The sequence below is a fragment of the Poecilia latipinna genome, unplaced genomic scaffold, assembly GCF_001443285.1.
Source record: "Poecilia latipinna isolate Pla-1442-1.1 unplaced genomic scaffold, P_latipinna-1.0 Scaffold152, whole genome shotgun sequence".
Taxonomy (NCBI): Eukaryota; Metazoa; Chordata; class Actinopteri; order Cyprinodontiformes; family Poeciliidae; genus Poecilia; species Poecilia latipinna.
Window position 1 is genome coordinate 74,248 of NW_015112768.1, and position 23,186 is coordinate 97,433.

At 37.5% G+C, this 23,186-nt stretch overlaps 1 protein-coding gene across 1 annotated transcript; it reads right to left on the bottom strand.

Moving 5' to 3' along the window:
* Positions 1-688: 688 nt before the first annotated feature.
* On the bottom strand, positions 689-11,978 carry LOC106945589 (proline-serine-threonine phosphatase-interacting protein 1-like). Its single transcript, XM_015029371.1, has 15 exons — positions 11,715-11,978; positions 11,165-11,265; positions 10,198-10,272; positions 9,669-9,703; positions 9,463-9,569; positions 9,167-9,229; positions 8,860-8,949; positions 7,587-7,632; positions 6,386-6,465; positions 5,943-6,041; positions 2,811-2,907; positions 2,580-2,670; positions 2,351-2,439; positions 2,084-2,181; positions 689-1,990 (listed from the first exon to the last, which is right to left on the bottom strand). The coding sequence occupies exons 1-15, from the start codon at positions 11,745-11,747 to the stop codon at positions 1,859-1,861; spliced, it is 1,236 nt and encodes a 411-aa protein (XP_014884857.1). The 5' UTR covers positions 11,748-11,978; the 3' UTR covers positions 689-1,858.
* Between the last annotated feature and the right edge of the window lie 11,208 nt (positions 11,979-23,186).

Consider the following 23,186-nt stretch of genomic DNA (forward strand, 5'->3'; position numbering starts at 1 on the left):
AGTGGGCGATGGCTTCAAAAGGAAAAGTGGTTATTTATTAACATGCTCTCTGAGTTGCAGTTTTGTCTTAGTCTTTTGTATATAAGCCAAAGCTGTAAATGGCTGATAACTCAAATTCATGTTGCAGATATTTTACTTGTGTTGAAATTTCAATTTATTCAGTGATCATGATGATGAAGAGTTCTTAGAGCTCGTCTATAAAGATAATGATTGTGAGTATTGTAAGGGACGTTTGCACAATGACAGGAACCCTTGAGACACTTAGTTGTTTAGTTGCATAAGCTATTTCTCGACTTCTATAACCATACAGTAACTGTTTAAAATCACTGACTGTAAGTAATATTAAAAGCATAGTGATTTTTTTTTGTTTGTTTGTTTGTTTTTATCTGTTGTGTTGCAGCTACGTATCCTTATTTGTTCCCAGATATTTAGGTTGTAGCTAACGTATTTTCTGTTTGGGTGTAGATGTTCTCTGAATCAGGCTTCACTAGTGAGCCGTTGCCAGTATAAACTGCAGTGCCATTTGTACCATTCATCAGCAGTGTTACATAAACGCTTCAGTGTGCATTCAGCTTGTTAAATTCACAGGATGACTTCAGTTTGTTTTCCTAGTTAGAAACCTGATGCGAAGAACTTTGACATGTTATTTTATACCATGTTTGTGACGTCGTGTACTGTTATTTTTTTATTGGGCTGCTAAGTTGATCCCGTAGATATGACTAGTGCTACAAGAGAAATGTGAGACACTTAAAAAAGTTGTGTTTGACTTGAGAACACACTAGAAACAAATAAATTCAAATATTTAACCTGGACTGCTTTTATTTGCCACCTCTTTCACAATATATTATATACATAGCAAATGCATTTAAATAGGAAATGAACTATGTGTGCAGCAAAACATTGGTTTAAAAGATTTAAATGTTTAAATATCCACATTATTGTTCATATATTCACTTTCCCCACAAGTTATTTTGTATTTCTGTTTTAGACTGTCTAGACAGGCGAAGCTAATTGCTGATAGAAGTGCAACTGCTTGCACTTGTGCTAGCAAACCGATTCAGAGTATGTCTAAGCAGAACACAAAAGAAAACAATACAGCCATTGCAAATGCTCACAAACATTCACCGTCTACTCAAAAGTAATTTAAAATACCACAAGTCAAACCTCACTTCCTTGTACCAAAATATCAGATCTGCCTTTATGAGCTTTTAACACTTCCCGAACACAGTTTTAAAACCACCTAATAAAAGAAAGTAGTTTGTTTTTTCCAGCATTAGTCCAAGCACATTATTGTTGCTAAACAGAATGAAACCTCTTTAATTAGTGCAGCTAGCAGGATGGAAGTGTTATCTGAACACAGAATGCGCTGCCCAGTCAAGAAATGCATTGTGCCTCATAAGTTGTGTTGCCTAAATGGGAATTGAAACTGTTTAAATACATTTCTTCTGTGATTTCCTCAACCTTCCACTAAACATTTTTTCTAAAAATCTGCCTCTTAAAGAGCGGTCACAGTCGTAGAGCCTCTAACCATAAAGCTTAAAGATGTGTCTGAAAAAGAAGACTTAAGAACAGAGCCGGCCAGAGGAATGAGTGAAATATGCGGCTGTCCTGACACGAGGGCCCCAAGTGGTCTTGTACACGACTGCCAGACTAAATTAGTCACATAAACAACCTTTTTTTTTATTCAGGGATAAATATTTGCCTGCAGTGTCTGGGACTTGCCTCCTGTTTTTACAGCCTGTAAACAGGCTTCAGTCACATATGTAATCATATTTTTGATTAAACTTATGTCAGGGCTGCAATAAGGTCTCTAGAAGCTATCATTGATGGAAACTTGTCTGTATAGTTTGGGTTGGGGTTAGATTTTGTCCAGATAGTTTCCCGGCACCAGCCCACTGTACCCGTTCCTCTCCACTGTCCACCAGCCATCTTCTTCTTTCACCAGGACCTGAACTATGTCCCCTCTGCTCACAGACAGTTCATCTTGCTCCTACAAATCAAACAAAAAAAATAAATAGAATTGAGCAACGAGTAATACAAAACTGATTGCGGATCAGCTTTGTTTGCATCCTACGAGGATCACCTGTGCTGTGTACTCATAAAGCACAACATAGAACTGTTCGTCCTCAGGGGCAGAGGGTAATAAAGGAAGGGGCGCATATCCATTATCATTTGTTTGGCCTGAAAAAGAAGAAAGAAATTACAAATGAAAACCAGAAAACTTAACAGAAGTAATTTGCCGTTCTTTGGTTTTTATCACAGGATTTAATTTACCGGTAGATTTCCTAATGCAAACTGACCGATGAGAAATCTGTTTTAAAATGTTTGCATAAAAATAAACTGCACTTACTTTCTGCAACAGACGGCAGGGTGGGCCGTGAAGCTGTGGGGCTTTCGGTATTGCTGCTCACAGACCTTCTGAGTAAAGACTCTGAGCTCCTGTGTGATCCACATAAACACAAAGACATTTAGGAAACACACAGTGGCTTCCTCAGATTCACCAAACCGCCACCAAAAACCTGGCACTGGATTAAGGCGGTTTCAAAGGGGCCCTGCTTTGCATCTGTTAGGTGTCGTACCTTCTTGACATGTCTTCTTGAGGAAAAAAAGCTTGCCCGTTGCTGTTCCTCTTCATCCCAGCTGAGTTGCAGCTTTCAAACACTATGGGATCTGTTAGAAGAAAAGGGAAGTTGCCCATTTGAGAAGTGTCGACTGTTTTCTTAGAGTGAACTGAGAGGAAAGAAAAGGTCAGAAGTGGAGCAGCACAGTAACTCCTGCTCAGTTTGTTTTGCTACTTCTCTTTAACTCACCTGGTGGCTTCGATCCCGTCTTTTTCATCTCTATAAAACAGTTGTTGTCCGTGGTGATGTCACACAGCTCCAGAAGCATCCTCACTGCCTCGTACAGCTGAGTTAGAGCAAGCAGGAAGTCAGGAGTGAGCGATGCATCAGCATGAACCAACACGCTCTGTTGGGGTTTTTGTTTGCTAAAACCCCAACAGAGGTTGGGTTTTTTGTTTTGGCAATGGTCAGAAAGAGTGAATGTTGTAACAGCTCAGTGTATTGTTACACCAAGTGCACAGTAATGAGAATATATCTTTGGCAATTATCCAGACTTAAGGTCAGTGTGTTTTTTAATGAGTCCTCCAACCCATTAGGCCACAGCATTGGTTAAAGAGTCTCCTGCTGTTCCACTGATAAACTTATTCTAGAGACAGAAAGGTTTAAAATGCACTGCTATGTGTCCAGGATTTATCCTGCTCATAAAGCCGTTAAAACAACTGCATTCAGTACCTTTGAAATACTGACAAAAGTTCTATCTCATAGAAATGACTATTAATATTAATAAAATTGTATTTCATTTCATGATGAAAACTTGTCAAGGCCTAGAAATCAAAATTTTGGATCTGAGTGGTAACCTACATGATATTTTGAAACACTAATTGACCATACATGCAATTTTGAGTTTTTAATATTATGAGTTTTTAATATTTCCTCTGTATTTATTTATTTTTTTCACAAAAGCATCATCTTGGTGAATGTGAGATTGAATGGTGGTTTTTGTAAATAAGAATGATTAAAAGTGTGACTTTGAGCCAGCATCATTCAGACACATTGTGGGTAATGGTAAAGTTTGACAGCTCTTCAGACTGAAGCTGTGAGATCTAGGTGCAAAACAGAGCTAATATGACCTTTTAATAAACTTTCACAAATTAAATAAAGGTCTTATGGTTCACAAAATGCGATCATAGCAGTGTTTATGGGAGAGTTTGGTTGTCTTTATGTAAGGGGATGGTTGAGTTTGTGCACCATTGTAAGATTGGGCCTCTCATAAATCTGCTGTAGAGGAGAGACAGAAGTGTTCATACCCCTGAACCTTTCTACATTTAGTTAGGTGACAACCACTAACTTCTATGTTTTTTTTTAGGAGGATTCTCTGCCATTAAACCAACAGTAAATGTGTTATAAGCATGACACGGAAGGAAACTGATGCATGGTTTTCTGAAGTGCTTTTTTTACAGATCTAAATCTGAAATTCTTAGTATCTATTTGCGTTCAGCCCATTTTATTCTGATACCCTTAAATAAATTCAGGGCACAGAACCTTCTTTAAAAGTCACCTAATTAGTGAGTCGACCTGTGTTTAGGGTAATTTCCATTTAAATACAGCTATTCTGTGAAGAGTTCAGAGCTTTTAACATCTCAGAGAGCACTCCTCAATCCATCACCCGAAAATGGGAACTGCAAGACTGCAAATCTATGAAGACTTGACAGGCAGGGCAAAGAGGCCAACGCAACTTTGGAGGAGCTGTTTAGGTGGGAGAATATTAATTGCACAGTCTACAAAACCTACAAATTTGGAAGAATGGCAAGAAGGAATCCATTGCAATGAGTGTTTAATGCATTATGCATAATGGGAAATAAGGCAGACTTAATGAAAGCTGCTCTGATCTGATGAGACCAAAATCACACTAGCTGCACATGCATGCTGTGTAACAGAAAACCGACTCTTCACACTACCCTGAGCACACTTTGCCAAAAGTAAAACTTAGTAGTTGGGCCATCCTTTTTTTTGGCAGGGTCAAGAAAGCTGATTATTAATGAGAAGATGGTTGGAGCTGAATACAAAGTAAATACAAAAATGACTTAAGATTGCAGTGGAGCTTCGCCGGCTAACAGGACAATGAGTTTAAATAATGTCAAAGCTGCACTGGAATGGTTTTGATTACAGCATAGTCATGTGTTATAATGGTCCAGTCAAAGTGCAGACCTAAATCTAATGCTGAATCTGCGGTTAGACTTGATACTTGCTCTTCACTGACATTTTCCATCTATTTTGCCTGAGCTTGAGCTAATTTGGCACAAAGAATCTACAAAGTCCAAAGTTCTAGATGTGCCCCTTGCCGTGCAAAACATTGAGATTTTCATCAGTGAGGAATGTTAAAAGCTATGCAGTATTAGTCTTTTCACAAAATATCTCCATAAAATGGAATTAAGATTGAAACTGTAGTGAGACAAAATGTGACAACTATATTAGCAAAATCCTTTATACCAGAGGTGTCAAACTCCAGTCTTCAAGGGCCGCTGCAGGTTTTAGATATGCCACAGGTACAAAACACTGAATGAAATGGCTTAATTACCTCCTTCTTGTATAGATAAGTTCTCCAGTGCCTTGCTACTGATCTAATTATTCTATTCAGGTGTGGTGCAGCAGAGGCACATCTAAAAGTTGCAGGCAGTGGCCCTCCAGGACTGGAGTTTGACACCTGTGCTTTATACCAATTACAGTATAAAGCACTGTAATTGCTTTATTACTGCTAATGACTCTATTGGTCATAGAGTCATTAGTTCTCTATGACTAATAACTAATGACTTTGGCCTGTTTTGCAGGCACAGCACTTGGGGTCCATTGATTTACTCATGGCAACTTTGTTAGCCAAAGCAACCAAGAGTTGAGTGAAAGCCCATCTGTGTAACAACTAAAGCTTTGCCCAAATTAGGTCACAGAAAAAAGATCACAATTTCAACAGCAACCCTACCGCAGAATGCCTGAAATAGAAATGAATTAGGGTGCTGCAATGGCCCAGTCAAAGTATATTCCTCAACCCAATGGAAATTAGTTGTACAATATCAGGAGAACTAATGAACAAAGGTGCAGAAAACGAACATAATTCCACCACAAAAATCAGAGACAGATCAGGTTTCGTAGACGTCTTCAAGTCACTGCTACTGAAGGAGGTGCTACAAGCTGCTGAATCATGGAGTAAGTTGTTGTTTTTTTTGTTTTTTTTGTCAACACCAGCTTCTGCATTTTACTTAAAAAGGTAATGAACCATTTGCTGGTTGAAGATTCAGTAATATGCTATTTGTAAATATCTGTTTTGTGAAATCCAAGCAGGACACCTTTTGGTCATTTATTTTTGATTAAAGTAGAGCAGATTACCTCATCGTCCTTCACACACTGCATGGAGAAATGGTTGCAGTGATCCCAGATGGCACACCTCAGCATGTTTATGCGGTCACCCTCCATCTGCTGGAAGACCTGAAATGCAGTTGACATTTTATCTTTTTTTATTTTTTTTTATTTTGTAAAACGAGGAACAAGAAATGAGGAACAGGAAACTTAAAGAACATTTTCATAAAACACCCAAGCTACCATATAAAATAATTGTGCAAATAATATAGTTTTTCTATCAGAATAATTCATAACAATTCATTCTGTCACGTTCTGTGCAACATGAAGTAAACTTCCTGTCTGGTCAACACACAGAGTGTTTTATTTCTTCTATAGGATGTGGTTTGAGGTTCGGTCTGGGAGTTAAGATCTTAATGGTGGATTAGGAGAAGGTTAAAGATCTGCTAACAGGAATATGCCGTCTACTGTACCTCACATGTGCTTTTGTGGGTTTCTTCCCAGTCTCGACGAACGGTTTCGAGCTGATCGATGTTGGTGAGGTACATTCTCTCTGCAAGGAAGTCAGAATGTTATGGTGGGTGGTGGTTAAAATCAAAACTATGGAATGAAGCATGCAAGCACACTGAACACATTTTTCTTTTTCTGAAAAAGCTACATTTCCACTATGTGGAATAGATCCTGAGCTTCCCTCCTTTTAATTATATTTTAGTTTAGTGGAGACTTTCTTGGGAATTAACTGACTTTGTCCAAGAATAGTGTGTTATATTTCAGGAACAATAAGAGACTGAGATTCAGTGACAAGGCAGCGAAACAATAATGTTACTGCATGTTATGGCCATGTATGGCCTACACAGTCATGATAAAGACTGGGTTGAAGGTTGAGCAGCAGGTGGTCACTGACGAGGGGGATTAGCTACAAAGGTCACTAGTACACAAGCTGGCAGATCCCAGAGTGCTGCATGCAATAATATCAACGGAAAGTGAAGCGAAAGGAAAATGCACAGTAGAGAAAGGTGCACAAGTAACAACAGCAGACAACAACATGCAAATGAGCACAAAACAATGCAAATGAACTAAAGGTTAGTATACTGAAGTGCCACAAGTTGGTCACATTCTCTCACAATGCAACAAACGGAGTCCGAGCTAAGTATATTGAGTGCTTACACTGTACAACAGGCCAACATTTCTGTGTTAAAAGGCATTTTTAATGTTGATATTTAAGGGTTTTTTTTTTTAGAAACTAAATTTTGATTATAGCTGTAATCCATAATCACCAGAATTGGAAATAAGCACATAAGAGCTTTTAACTTAAAGCTGCAACAGCTGGAGCAGCTGAAGCACGCTTGGTTTTCTCATGTCCTGTGTCAGATTGCTGCTCTCTTCCTGTTTCTTAAGGACACTCGTGTCAGAAACTGTTGAGTCGCTTTAGGTAGTTATTCAAAGCTGCCACTTCTTCTTTTCTCATCTGCGTTTTCAGTTTCCTTAATTTATGAAGTCAACGCAGCACGATGTGCAACACTTTGTGGCAGATCTCAACCAGTTGGACTGAAACCAATGAATGAAGCGCACAAAGCACAAAGACAAACGTCACCGATGGCTCTGAGAGATTATAAGAACAGTTACTCTGCTGCTAAAAAGTAGAAACCTCAAGTTATGAAATGTGACTCGTACCTGCTTCGGTGGCAGCTTGTCGACACTGTTTGACCTTGTGACGCACCTGTGAATCAAATTTTAAACAGGAACGTTATGTACATGCAGCCTATTTGGGTTTTTAAAGACGACCTGACAGCTGACAGACTAAATAGAATAATTTGCCTGTGAGTTAATGCGTTCATAAGGAGCTGACGTGAATTCGCACAACAATTCTGCCCTCTAGTTGTTTCCATCTCTGTTTTTCTTGCAGTTGTTCTCTAAAAGGATTGCTAATACAGATCCTCTGCCTCCATTTAACCTCATCTCTAGTATCCTCTTCTGTCATAACAGCCTTACCTGTGGTCTTACACCTTCCCACCTACACAGCCACTGCGTTTTTTGTCGTGCGACGTCCTTCATACTGCGCCTTGCAGAAATCTTAACACCTCTTGCAGTTTTCGGAATTTCATCACATAAATACAACAAACTTATCATTTTTACTACTTTTTTTTAAAACATAAACCAACATACAGTATGAAATAATGCATGATTATGAGGTGGAAGAAAAAAAATATGTAATTTTCAACATTTTCTATGAATAAAATCTGAAAAGTGTAGTACAAACTTTTTATACACTAACCCTAACCTGAGTCAATATTTTGTGGAGCTACCTCATTTTTTAAGTACAGCTGCATATTCTGGAAAATGTGTACGTCTTAGTACAGTAGTATGCTGCGATCCAAACCTCTCCATCGTAACTCTGGCTGTAGATTTGTGGTTGTGACTTTAATCCCAGTCTCAAGTCTTTTGCAGGCTTTGTAAAATGCTTTTTATATTATACATTTTAAAAACTGTCAATTCAAGACCTATTTGATGTGTTGCTGTGGTCTATATGATGTTTTTATTGATTTTAATTGGGGTATCAGATATTTTGGACAAAATACTAATTTGAAAATTATTAAACCTTCCACCACAAAGTTATGTGGTATTTTGTTAACCATATTTATACAATGAAATTCTGGCAACCACAGCCATAAATTAGAGATGTTTGGGGGCTTTTTTTGTTTGTTTTTTCTTTACAGTGCAGACATAACCGCAAGATATTTTCACCTTTTCTTATCTGGTGACTTCATCAGAATATGAACAGAACTGAGCTCATCATTAATTATCATAACCAGGGAAAATGTTTGCCTAACAATTTTTGATTTCAACATATTCTGCAATCTGTCTTTTACTGTATTTGCTGCTATAAGTCTTAGACTTAATAGAGAAATGTTGTATATCAGTGAGCTGATTTATGTGTATGGGTTACCTTTTCAGCATTTTTGGCTGGAACATTTGTTTGCTCAGCTGACTCTGCCTCGTCAGCCTCTCTGCACTTTACTTCATAGGTCTTTTTAGACTGGGGGAAACAGAAAGGAAACACAACAGCTAACCACAAGAACAGACAGAAAGCTTATTTTGTGATTCGGTTTTGTTGTATTGATGTAAAATTATATGTTGTTCTCGCATTTAGAGCTCATTACTCTTAGAGTTTTGCAAGTTAGCGTAACGAGTAAATGCAACTTGTCAGGGAATAAGTTTTCTGAGTTTATTGAGAAGTCATTCTAGTGTCTTACCTCCATGGTCTTCTTGTACAAGCTGACCTTCTTCTTTTGAACTTTCTCCATGATGCTTTCGAACTAAAAAAAAAACAGATATATTTTCAGAACCTAAGATTAACCTGTGCTAACTAAAATGCAGAGAAGAAACAGGTAGTTACAGCAACCAGCTAAGTTTGTGCAGAAGGATTTGAATGGCATTGGAGGGAACCATTAAGTGAAGTGTCAGTGAAATATTGATTGGGCAGAAAACATTTCAACCACTCACATATCAGATTTTAGTCAGTTGCAAGGAAACAACTTTCACCCAGTACCTTTTTCTTCTGCTCTTTTTGACGTTCTCGGAAAGTCTCAATCTTTTTCACCTCCTCTTTCAAGAGATCAGATAATTGGATGTGAAAGTTGCCAATGTTCTCTATTTCTGAAATAAACAAAAATGCAGAGGGCAAAACTCAAATAGTTTCACTGTCATGTCCCAGCACAACCTGGCAAGGTGATTCTGCAGAGAACACAGACTTACGGGTTTTCAGTTGTTCAAAGGACGATCTCAAAGTGCTGGGAAACAAATCAAAGTAATGATTATGAGATTATTTGGTCAAACCATGTAAACATAGCTTGAAGGCTGACATTTCAGGAAGCATAAAGTGCAGGTGAAACAGTGAAAAATTACATCTCTGAAACATCTTTGGCTTTGGTTTATTCAGTTGGTTACTTTTTCCACTGCTGTTGCTCACAGTGAACAGGAAACTGATATGTAATGCCTTACAGTACCCAGAGAGGCAAACTGTCAAGTCGATACCTTCACACACATGCGCACAGACACGGCTACACTTTTTTTCTTTCTTTTGGGCTCATGCTGTTCTAAAAAAAGAACGTGACTCAAAGGTAAGAGCCGGGGTTTTGTATTTAGTGTTACTGGTCAGTTCCTTTAGCATCCATATCTATCACTAACTGCTGTGACACTCTGGTTTCATAATTTATCCATGGTTAATATGTCAATATGTGCTGTGCTCGATTTAACATTGATTTTTTTTTGTTTGTTTGTTTACCTGATTTCTGTTTGTCCTCCGGCTTTCCGAGCAATTGTCACCAGTTCCTTCCCGTACTTTTCCTCTGCCACTGCCCTGTGTAGTAAAACACGTAAGAATCAGTAAGAATCAGAGAACTTACACTTGGTTTTTATTAAGCTGCACAACCTGGCTAAAATAAATCCGATGCACGCCGTTGCTTCACCTTTGTGCACGTATTACTCAAACGCGTATTAATATTATCTGTCAAAAGTGAAGTTAAACATAGGTTGTTGTATCTATTATTTTAAACCTGACGGTTACCTTAGATAGAATATTTTTTATAAAATGATTTTATAAACAGAACATGACCTTACTCTGTTACAGATTAAACTCACTTGTACATAACTGTATTTCAACCTGTCCATTTGATTGAACTGTTTTGGGTTGATGTCATTATGCTAAAATCGTGTTTTCTTTTTTTTTTTTTTTATAAGATTCTGACCTTTTTTGTCCTGTAAAGTATCTTGAGATGTTTGTTCTTAATTGCTGAATTATAAATTAACAAAGCATCTGAACTAAAGTAACTGGGTGTTTAGTTTTGCATCTCACAGTTATAATGAGCTCTAATTTAACATTAAAAGTCAAGCATCACGAGTTGTATTATCAGTGTGTGTAAAGTGCGCTGCTTTTACAGTAGTACAGGTATGAGTTATGGTTTGAGTTTAGTTGGTGTGTGTGATTATGAGTCATATGCTCCTTTCAATCAAATGAACAGTTATGATTCCTTTTTTCCAGATCTTTTGGAGGTTTTTTTTTTTTTTTTTTAATTAATGTGATAAATAAAACGCTGAAACTGCTAAAGTGATCAGATTAACGATGAAAGCAAAGTCTTGTGATATATTCGGTATTCTTCACAATGACTAATTAAAATGAGATAATTTCACAGTCTCAGCTGTTTTAATGGGTGCAGTTTAGTTTCAGTCACTTGAAGAAGAAAAAAATCCACCTCATCTTCAAAAGCTCCTCCATATCTTTGCACATTTGCCTCCCATCGCGGAGCCTCTGGATCATGGCGTCGTACCCAGCGTGGCAGGTAAAGTCTGAGCTCTGCATTTAGAAGACAAGCTAAAGAGAAATGCTTCAACAAAAAGCAAAGCTCAGCTGCTGTTACAAAATGTCCCTTTTTTTTTTGATCTTGGACTCTCTGCGAAGTAAAAATGCAGAACTAACATTTGTACTTGGTAAAAAGTAGAAATATGTCACCATGTCACCACTTTCCTGAGTTGTGCTTAGACATTAGCAGAAAAAGTCTAAATTACAAAGTTATTTGCTACTATTGGAGCAAATAGCTTTTAACTTCTCTATGTGATTAACATCAGAGTTGTAATGATGTAATCATTGCTCCTTGTACATTTAACTGTTTAGGATATTTTACATGCTATAAAAATGCAGCACAATTAATTCAACAAAAAAAATATCAGAAGATGAAAAGGAAGCATAACTTAAATCGCCCTTCTCTGTCTTAAACAATGACAAGACCACAAGAAGTGACTTACCCAAAACGCGTCTTTAAACATCAAAGGAGCCATCTCAGCAGCCACTTCCTCAGTTTGCCCTTCGCTTATTTAACTTCTTATTTTAAATAAGGATTTGTGTGTTTGCAGCCTACAAGCAGCAGATTGAGGCTTTGAAGACCTTCGGCAAGATAATCTGTGTTTAAAACCTGCAGAAGCCCGAATGCCAGCGAGTCATTTTGGGTGTTCTGAATGAGGAAGAGCTGCGTCCCATGATGTCACTGACCACAGGCAGCTCGGCCCCCCCTCCTGAAATGTAGTTTCTTTTACTATCATTTGCTGTAAAAAAAAAAAAAAAAAGATTGCATGACACTGTACAGTTTCAAAGTTATTAGGCAGATATCTGTGTTTTATCAATGTGTTCAAATCCTTCAGTGTTGCTTTAGTTTGACCATTAACAACATAAAAAAGGAAAAGTATTTATTAAAAGTGTAGTTTCACTCAACTTAAATAACTGTAGTTTTATCACACACGGCTTTTTAAGGTTGTTTTGCTCCTGTATGTGTTTTATGAATTCAAAGTTTATGGCTCAGACAAAAGGAAATACTGTCTTTTTACAGGTACATCTCACTCAAATTTGATATCATTGAAATGCACATTCATTTCAATGATTCAACTCAAAATGTTAAATAAATATTTGACTCAATTTAAAAAAGTGATTTTTAACACAGTAATGTTATTTTGTTGCCATGTTGTGGCCATGATTCAGCCCAAATCCAGTCCTCAAGAGTCACTATCCTGCAACTTACATGCATCTCTTCTCCAACTGGCCGGATTTCCTCATCAGCATTCAGTCGTTCAGCTCTTCAGGTGCCTGGCAACAACCCATCCGTTTTATTTAGGCTTAGTGGACAAACAATGCATCTAAAAGTTGTAGGAAAGTTGATTTTGCGGACAGATTTTCGTCTTTACAGTCATGGGAGAGAGACTGCTGTCTTGCAAATTGTCCAGCAGCCAATCATTGAGCACTTCAACCAGGCTCACAATGATAAGCAGAAAATTACATAGTTTGAACTAATATCATCAGAAGCATAGATCATTTACTATCATAAATTCACCAGTATTCTAGACCTAAATATACCAGGGGGACAAATAACTTTTTTAAATATCTAAATACAATAATAATAAAACTATTTATGTATGATAATCCGGCTTAATTGCCTTTCCTTTTCTCAAAGTATTTCTTAACTCATCCGTTTTTTTCTGTAATGGCCACAAGAGGGAGACATAAACCAGAACATCAAAGCCGAGCCTGACAACATTAGGATCAAACCCACCTTTTGCACAGAGACAATAGCTCCTAAATCTCCAAGGAGGGACGGACATCAGAATCCCAGATCTCCTCAGTCAAGCTCAGAGGAGTACAAATCTGAGCCTCGGGCATTTTTCAGGGAAGACACCGATCCACGTGAATGAGCACACGGAGGCATCTTATTGATTTTCAAAGTGAGGAGGAGAAGGACAGACAGTGGCGTCTCTCACCAGCCGCTCAATGAGATGTGTGAAAATCTTTGGGCCTCTCAAGAAGTCCAGGGATCGTTCTGTCACACACCAAACAACATGTTAAAGGGACAGTACAAATCAATACAGCCAACTGAGAATAATGGCTAAAGTGTTTTTGTTTATTTGCTTTATTTATTTTGAATACATATATTTTGGGGATAACGGTCTCATTTAACTCTGAAAGCTTTTTCAAGTTAATCTCCACAAATGAATAGAGTTTTGGTTAAAGTAGTGTTATAACACACCAGGTAGTTAATCCTGTTTTTATTTATAGAGCACTTTCTGATTCATTTATGCCACACTATGTGCTTTGCAGAAATGAAAAAGGACACAACAGGAAAAGGGATTAAAGTACAATAATAATTACATTTTAAAACAATCAGTGGAAATATAAAAATCTAAATTAAAAAATAATTTGGAAAAAAATGTTTAAGAAGAAGTACTTGAGCCAGAAGATTTGTAATATAGCAGTCATAAAATGTAAACAAAAAATAATAATGGTATTAAAATTAAATAAAACATGCAATAGAACTAAAGACTGGCGAACATATAATAAAATGAAGTGAAAGTCAAGCTAGATATATCCTCAATTCATTTTCAAAAAAACTCAACACTCACATAAATACTATGTACAGGTTTAACTGTATCTGATGTACATCTAAATATGACTGTGTTTCAATGAATTGTGAACAAATATGTCAGATTTGAATTGTGACTTTTATGTTCTTTGAAAGTGTTTTTATTTAAGCACAAGCTGCAGGCCCCATCTGGCAGAGGGTCCAACTGTGGAATCCTGCACAAGGTTAAATATTTTATATTGCAAAGAAATTTAGTGAAATATAAAAATAGAAGAACTTAATACATTTTTAAAAAATAAATATTAACGCTACCAAGTACTTTTAATGTTTGAAATCTGTTCTTTAAACGCCCATATAACCATCCTCCTGCATTCAAAAATGCAGATTTTATTTTGATTTCACCACTTGATCAAAAGTCTCGGCTTGAAGTTTGCCATTATTCTAGAGCAATGATCTTTGGGTTCAGAAAGAGAGTAACTATTCCCTCTTGGAGAACCAAACATCTACCACTTAGAAAGGAAAAAAGAAAAAAAAAAACATTCCTTCCAGGTCAAGGCTTACACGTTTTCACTTCTCAGTGTCTGAGTCTGTGGTGCTTGGCTTTCGCCATGACCCTGTTTGAGGCCTCAAATGGAAGGACAAGCCCTGGGAATCAGCTGTGCTTCCAGGGGTTGAGCACACTCTCACTCACCAGGGTTGTAGCTCACATACAAACACACACAAGTACACGCACACAGCTCCCCGCCTTCTCTCACTCATTTTTTTTGTCTCTCCCTCACACTCCCTGGAGTGGCAGTTATTGAACTGTGACAAACGAGCCATGTCAGACCAGCCCCCCCGTACCTGGGGGATTGGGTAAATGACCTTTCCATTACCCAACCGCTGCTGTATTCCCCCTCCACAGATAGAGTTACCCACACAGCCCATTTGCTGAGACCAGTGTCACCGTTGCGCCTATTTGTGGCTACATCTTATCCTCCATGCATCAAGATGCAAACATGTATGAACTACACATTTATTTTAAGTTTCCTTAACTCATTTTAGTCTTCAAGTTCACATAAAAAAATTGTATCAAATGTGCAGAGTCTCTGCATTGTGAGTGTTGAATACGTGATGCAAGAAACCGAATGTGGTTAGCTGCTTTTCTGTCTGCAAAATGTGTGAATTACCTGTACTTCTGAGTGCAAACTGGTTCCCCCACGTTTCCCATCCTCTGTGCTTGCTAATCTCCTGCTGACCAAGCAGCACAAGACCCAAGTCTACTTTGGGGAGAATGTCTGAGGGAGTGAGAGGAGTGCAGAGAAAAGCTTCAGCTGGATGAGAATTGGAAAGAAAAAGACGGGTAACTGTGGATAAAGATGATGTAAGCAAAAAAGGATGAGGTAAAGACGAATGTGAAAATGACAGAAAACAAGGATGTCAACTGAAGTGTTCAGAGTTTAGCTAAGAATGTAACAAACAGAGTCCTTGGCCACTACAGTGGGAACCTGTTGGGGAGCTGACAGATGGAGAGCTAATGACGTTGAGGCACTGGCGCTGGGTCTGTAATTGTGAACGAGACGATCTGTAGTTCTTGTCATAATACAGCTGAAAGCCAACAGCGGAATGAGAAAGAAATGAGGCAGAAGGAGGAGCAGGTGAGGAAAAAAAAGAACAGAATCCTCTCTTTTGATCTCCACGTGGCGTTAAATGAAACATTCAGCTGCTTTAATCCTCAGTAGGACGGCTAAGAACTTCGGCCCTAATCAATCTGATCCTCATGGGTTTCGCTACTCCCTAATGGGTTTCTCTGAACACTGGGATGAAAGTGCACGCAAATAGTCAGAATCCATGTTTGTATGGATTTTTTTTCCTTTTTTATAAATATTTAATTAGCTCTGATGCCATTTTTTTTTTCTTCAATTCATTGTATATATTTCGTTCATGGGTTAAAAGTGCAGTCATATAAAGCATGTTTCTTTTGGTAAACAAGGAAAAAAAAAACTGCGAATGATGACATGTAAGTGTTTAAACATTTTTTGGTGCCAAGTGCAGGTCCTGACTCTGATAAAATGAATGGTATTACACTAATACACCCCATAGCTAAAGGATGCTTTAACATTGCTCCAATCCAAATTGCATGACCATCTTCCTTTTCTTCACACCTCAACTTCACAGTGTGATCATTTTCCTTTTCTTATCTCGCCTCTCTCTCATGCCCCCCTACCCCTTTTTCTTCACAGATGGGTCTCTCAGGTCCAGACCTTTTACCACCCTGTGCTGCTTGTTTGTAGTTGCACATGTATGTACCTTTGCATACCTGGCGGTGTATGTGCACGGTATGCGCTCGTACATTTGAGATTAATATTTCTTCATTTCACCCAAAAAGGAGACCGGCACAATGCAGACCGGCTTCCAATTTTGGTCTGATTTTCTATGACTTCAAAGAGTGCAAATGGATTTTTTCACTGTGTGTATCTGTGTGTGTTTGACTGTGCATCTAGGATAGTGTCCGGTTGGCTGCGGATAATGGATTGCATGTGCATCCATCTGCTTGTACACTCTCTTTTGTGTTTGTAATGTTTAAGGAGCCATAAAGAGAAGAGCAGTCCATCTTTGACAAAGTGTTAAAAGGTATCAGGTTTGTTGTTTTTGGCTTTGAGCGTGGACGAGCCACCTTACGGTGTTGACCACTATCTCACTTGGTTAACTTGTCTCTCAAACTAATCTGATCTGAGTTTTAGCAGGAATGCTGACACCATTTTCTGAAAATAAAAAAAAAACAAAAAAAAAGAGACAAGAAAGTGTTGAAAATGCACTTTAACTAACTTTTTACACTGTCTGAACAGTATTTAATCTATCATTTTAAATACTGATTTTGCTGTCATAAAATGAGCAAAAAGATAAAAAGTTGTAAATAAGTTGTGTATGGCACTATACTACATATTTACTATATATATTACATGTCTCATAACTAGTGGTCCCACTACAAATTGCCCAATATAATCATAAGCTAAATGATCAAAAGCAGCAAAGTATTTTTGTATTGTTTAGAAACTGCAATATGTAACTTTTATTAATATATTTTTTGCATACTTTTTAACACTGCCACTATGTCATGATGTAAAAAGCAGGTAATCTGTTAAAAATTGAACTCCTTTTCCTAATCACAGTGTGCTCAGTGCTAATTGCAGAAATACACTGCTCGATTAGAAACAGCCAATCAGAGCCAAGAGAAGAGTCATACTGTCAATCTACATGTGTATGCGCTGCTCACATGTTCCCTCTTCTTCTCTGCTACACCACAGCTTCTTTCTGATAGCAGAGTCTGTCATGAATGCTCAAGGCAGTTATATGGGCACCAATGATAGAGAGTAAGCAGTTTTCCTGGGGTATGTTGTTTATCCGCCATTAGCACATTGAGCAGCAATGTCCTTTGTCCTTTGTAAAAGGACTTAAAGAAATTGTGAATCATAATGCTAAGACACTTCTCAACATTATTGTAGATTACTGAGCAGCTATTTAACCCAAAACATCCTTTGTTTTTAGCGTTTTTTACATTTTATTTTTCTATTTTCTTACTCATCTGTTGTATCAATTCACCTTTCTTTTTAGTTAATTGTTCATTCTGTACCCATTCCTCTAATTTCTGAATTTTATTTGGATACTTTTTAGTTTTACTGTCTTGGGGTTTAAAAAAAAAAAAAAAAAAAAAAAAAGTACTTCCTACATCCGGGTATTGTGTCGCCATCTTGATTGCAAGTAGGAGAACTGCAGTGGTTGGATATTGTTGGATTCGGTGTAAAAACAAACGCGATAAAACAGTAAAGCAAAGTTCTCATTACATTTCATAAAGGTGAGCAAACTTTGCTACCAAGCATCGCGCATCAGCAAGTGTGGCTGGCTAATATTCAGAGGAAACACAGGACTATATCTATGTCACGGGTTTGCGCCGATCATCACTTCATTTACGGTAAGAATATTTTCAAAAGTTCCGAAAAATATCCCAAACTGTGATGCTGTTATTCGATATTGTATTAAACTTATATGACAGGTTTATTTTCACAGAGTATGAGACGTTAAATACAAAATGCAAACATTCATGTCTTGCTGCAACACTTAGCTCGATCACTGCTATGGCCATATTTACAATCACATAATGTTAGTTTGCTTAGATTTACATTCCGATTGTTATGCATCACACATTTCAGGTAGTCGAGAAGGAGGCAAAATGGCAACTTCTGTTGGGTAACCACATTTTAATCTTGTTAATGTTTTAGTTTCATTTTTTTTTCCTGTTTCTGGTGCTTACACTTTCAATATGCTCGAGTACTAAAGTGTGCATCAAGCTAATCACATTATTATTTCTCAGCAAACATAAATGTTTTGTTTACTATTTTCATAAGATGTGATATTGCTAGACACAGAACTAAAAAAAACCGAACTTAAGCATCGGTAATGCTGCTCATGTTTAGCGATTGCTTACCAAGACAAATACACTTTAAGACATGAATAAGAGTACACCTCCAAGTAGTCTTTCTCTACCAAGATGGCGCGTTGCCGGGGTAACTTACTTCCGGTCCGGTCTTGTGAAAGCTATCCATAGTAGCTCTAGGAGACGGTGGAGGAGCTTGACTTTTTCCCACAAGTGATCTGTCTCATATCATACTGACATGACATAGTGACAGTTTTAACAAATATTTTTTAAATATATATTTTTTATAAGTTACATACTGGTAACTTTTGCGATTCTGTGATTTATTGACACAACTAAACAGCACTATTTATAAATTTTCTTTGTGCTGCCTTCTGTTAAAAAGATTGATGAAACAATATATACCATACAAAAGGGTTTTCACATCACTCAAATCAAGTAAAGATTCAGGTTTTTACTGTTTTCAGTATCAGGTTTCAAAAAGGGCTGTGTTGTGTAAAATCACAAAATGTCAACAAGTTCACACTGTGACATGCTCAGAGCAAGGTCACAAATTACAATGACAGAGAAAATGTTCTCTCCCTTTCCTGTGGCTACAGCAGGAGTCTCTACTATACCCTCTATGGTATTTAAAGCCACCTTTAAGTCATCTTGTTTTAGTTTTCTTTATTTTTGGTCTTTTTTTGGGGGGGGTTCAGTTTTATGTTAAACATAGGTGATCTTTTCGAGCACTTCACTGGACATAATTAGTCTATGAAACAGCAGGTGGTGCTGTTGTTTTCCAAACTCACAGATTGAGTTTGGTGTCTCTCGCATCTTCATCTATTCGTTTAGTTGTTTTATCAAACCAGATGATGAGCCCTTCTCTGCTTCTGCTGCAGCAGACAGAGGAAAAAACTATCAATCTAGACAGAGTATGTAATCCTACTTACAAAAAATAAGCAGTTGAGATAAATAATAAAGAAAAGCCAAAGGTTTCACTGTGACATCTCTTTGAAATCATACATTTCTCTCTGCTGTTATATTATTTTATATTAGATATAAATTATAACAAAAATCTAAATTATTGTGCATGTCATACATGATTTGCATTAGTTTTTTTTTTTTTTCAAAATGTCAAGAATCACATTTTAAGAAGTAGAAACACATGTACAATCCTAAATGAGAAATGGATGTTCCTGACTGTCTCACCCTGTAAAAGCATTATTTTAATGTGATCATATTTTGGTCATGTTTGAGAAAAATGCATAATAATACTCGTGTTCGTAGATGAAGGACTTCTGTGTCAGCAGGTTTGTGTGACAGTTTGTCTTTGATGCTGTGCTGCAGTGCAAGGTTTGTAGGTGGTGATCCATCAGACGTTTTATTACCGTGGTAAAACAAAAGGACGACACAGGTTGCATTTTACAGTATGTCAGCCTGGAGAGAGATGAAGGCAGGTTCTGATTACCAAAGATTCAGAGATGTTTGGCTGTTGTCTGTGGTCTTCAGTTCATTGTCTCCTCCTTTGTCAAGTTTGTTAGGAGGTATGTGTCTGAAAATTAAAGTATATTGTTAGTATTTTTCCAAGTATGCAGTGTGTTTAACAAATAAGTGTCTACTTATTTGGCACTTTTATGTTCTTTAATGCACATTTCACTTATAGTAAAACTGAAAGAGGAAAAACATGGATGTGTGTACGCCAATCTGCCTTAAGTGGTCTTGGTATTGTAGACCAGTTGTCAGAATTAACATCTTTCATCTTAAAAAAAAAAAAAAAGACATTTTGCTGAATATTTGTGTGTGCACACCTATATTAGCTTCAAACATATTGATAATTTATGTTCAGAAGCTTTATATTAAATAATATTAGGTTTTTAATGGCAATGTCATAATTTGTTTGGGGGGAATCAAACAAATTATATTCATTTAAAAATTATTCAGCAATTATTATTTAAAAAGTTAATTTGATTGCATTTTAAGACTAAGTGTGCAGAGAAAAAGCTTTCTAATTGAAATGAATGAATTTTGCACAGCTTTTTATTCCGGCTTTAAATAGATAAATAAATACTATTAAATAAACATAATGCATTGGGAGAATTCTGCTTTCTGTCTTACGTTTAGGTTTCTAACAGAGTAAACTTCAAAGGCAAAGTATAATATTTCATGTACAGCCCATATTCATTCAAATGGCAAATCAAAGGTTTTACAAATGTGTCCTTATTTCCAGGTTATAAATTACTCTTAGGGTAAGCTTGGCTCCGTCCAGGCGTGTTTGTTTATGCAGGCAGGCAGGCAGGCCCAGGTATCGTAGTTACAGTGGTGTTGTGCTATGCGGTGGTGTGCATGATTATCGACCAGCGTGTCATGCAGGATAAAGCCCAGTGTGCCTCTGTTGACTGCTTTGCGGTCAGAACTGCAGGGAGGAGGATTGTGGTTAGCCTACAGACAGCCAAGGCCGTGTAAGAAGATCGGCTTGGCGTGTGTGTGTGTTCGTGTGTGTTCGTGTGTGTGTGTGTGTGTGTGAGTGTGTACGTGCACCATAAGTACTTTAAATTTTGTCTTCAAGTTTTGCCTCTGTGACTTTGCTTTATTTGTTTTTAATATGAGACTTTACCTTTTCATTTTTTCCCAGTTTTGTCAGCGAGACATGTTTTGCTTTTGCATATTTGAAATTTGTCTCATACTTTGAACAAGCCACCAGCAGTGTTGCACCGTTTGTGACCAATCGCTATGCTGCTTGGGTACATTCACACACAAAATATAATAAATATTTGTAATCTTGTCTATTATCTTTCCTGTTGTTTTGAATCCGCCTTCTTCTTCTTATTGAAGCGACTGCAGATGCATGCAGAAGTCGGGTCTCTGAGGCTAATGGATGTCTCTCATAAATGGCCGGAGCTGTGCTCACTAAGGGCAGAGATGTGGTCTTTGCCATTCTCTGATTCTTTCCTGCCCCGATGATAGCACCATTCCAAAGAGCTTCATCAATTCTTCATAGATCTGAGCGCTAAACACAAACAATATCTGATGGAGGTTTGCCAGGGGCATGCTCAAAGCAAGCCCGACCTCCCCTCTCCCTGTCCCCTCTCAATGTGTTTTGCAAGCTTGAGCGATTTCAGTACACTTGTGGTGGAATGGGGACATCTTATTTAACATCAAGTCAATTGTTGGATGCGATGTATTTAAGCTTGGTTTTCCCCAACTCTTGTCATGACAGTCAGGACTATTCATTGTGGTTTTGTTGCTACTGTGACATTTTTACAAGGAGTCCGGCGGTTCCCCTGAATAGATCTACCAAAAAGCATCCACTTCCTGAAAGACCTTAGGATAAATGAATATACATGAACAAAACCTGCTTCATAAGTCTGAAACAGCATTATGCCATATTTTCTTTTTTAATTGACACACTTTTGTTCACTTATTTGCACAGTTTTGTCTCAATTCACACTATTACATTAAGGCATTGTATTGAAGATACAGTGTCTTACAAAAGTGTCCCTGCCTCTTGAATTTGTCACATTGCAAAAACAAACTGGAATGTATTTTATTGGGATTACACATGATAGAAGATCAACACAAGACAGTGAAGAACTCTGGAGGGGAAGGAGATGACACGTTTTTTCTTTTTTTCAAATTGTTTTACAAATAAATATCTGAAGAGTATGGCATACATATTTATCCTGAGCAAACCTTTTTATAGCCACCTTTCACTGCAATTGCACAAGCTTAGTCAGTCTGATTGGATGGAGAGTGTTGGTGTTTCTAGTCTCGCCACAGACTCTCGTTTGGACATAGTGAATGACTGGACCATTGAAATCCTATCAAAGTGTGCAGTCTTTAATTGTAGCTCTGACTGTATGTTTAGGTTAGTTCTCTTACTGGATGTTGTATAGACAAAAACAGAGTAGTACTGAATAACTGTCAGATCATTCATTACTAGTTTTTTTTTGATAATTTAACAGCGATAAAACTAAAACGTTTAACGATTGGAAGTTAAAATATTCCTCAAGACATAAAATATATCTATCGTCCCCACTAACGAGTGTTGTTGAATGTCAGAATAAGCTGGGCTTAATTGCTTAAAACCCACGATCTACCAAATTGCCAATAAAAATGGGTTTTTGGGTTTTAACATGACAAAAAGTAAAAAGGTTAAAGCAGAATGGTCTGTTTTAGAAGGCACTATGTGATGCGACCCCAGTTTGAGGTTATTCTCTTCTGTGCTTGAGCAACATCAGCAAAAAAAAAATCAGAACTAGATCAGTTATGCTTTCATCTGCATATCTTGTCTGCTGACAAGCACACAATGATTAATGCAAATGTTTGAATAACACAACGACCACTTTGACCCAAAGCATGAATGGCTAATTTGTTTTTTCTTTTATCAAATCCATCTCTTCCATGGCTTTGATTCATGTCACCTCGTGCATTAAACGGACACAGGCCACCTCTCGCTGTCTTGTCAGGCGATGCTATTCGCTTAATTTGTAGCAAAACACATCAGCACTGCATTGGCCATTAAACTCATCTTCATTCCCTCCCAGTTAGCAGGATCTTAAACCTGCTCAGGTACTTTGATTGAGTATGCTCACTGATAAGCAGCGCAACTTTGTCTTATGCTAATAATAAAAAGCCTCATTCCAACAGCTGTCTCATGGTGAAAAATAGTAACGGTATTGATTGTGGGTCCCCTGTAGTGATTCTGTTCATTTGTTTCTGCTGCTGATGGCTGGTGATGAGGAGTGCGGTGAGATCAGATGTTTTCCTCATACATTTTCGTAGATGAAGAGGTAATTTCTTTGCTTGGATGCCTGGAAGGCTCTTAGATCCTCAGAAAGCAATCTGTAGAGCGAAAGAGCTACATGCGATTGTCTTACAAGTTGTACTTTGGTTTTAGGCCTTTCATTAACTGTTTTACAGTGATGTTCCTAAGACTGTTTCTTCCTCGCTACTTCTCACTTTTTCCACAAGTATTTC

Excerpts from the sequence above, each read along its gene's own strand:
- LOC106945589 (XM_015029371.1), bottom strand. The coding sequence starts at position 11,747 with ATGGCTCCTTTGATGTTTAAAGACGCGTTTTGG. Across the intron at positions 7,633-8,859 it reads CAGCCAAAAATGCTGAAAAG|GTGCGTCACAAGGTCAAACA; the intron begins GTAACCCATACA and ends TTTGATTCACAG. Across the intron at positions 2,908-5,942 it reads AGTGTGTGAAGGACGATGAG|CTGTACGAGGCAGTGAGGAT; the intron begins GTAATCTGCTCT and ends GCTCTAACTCAG.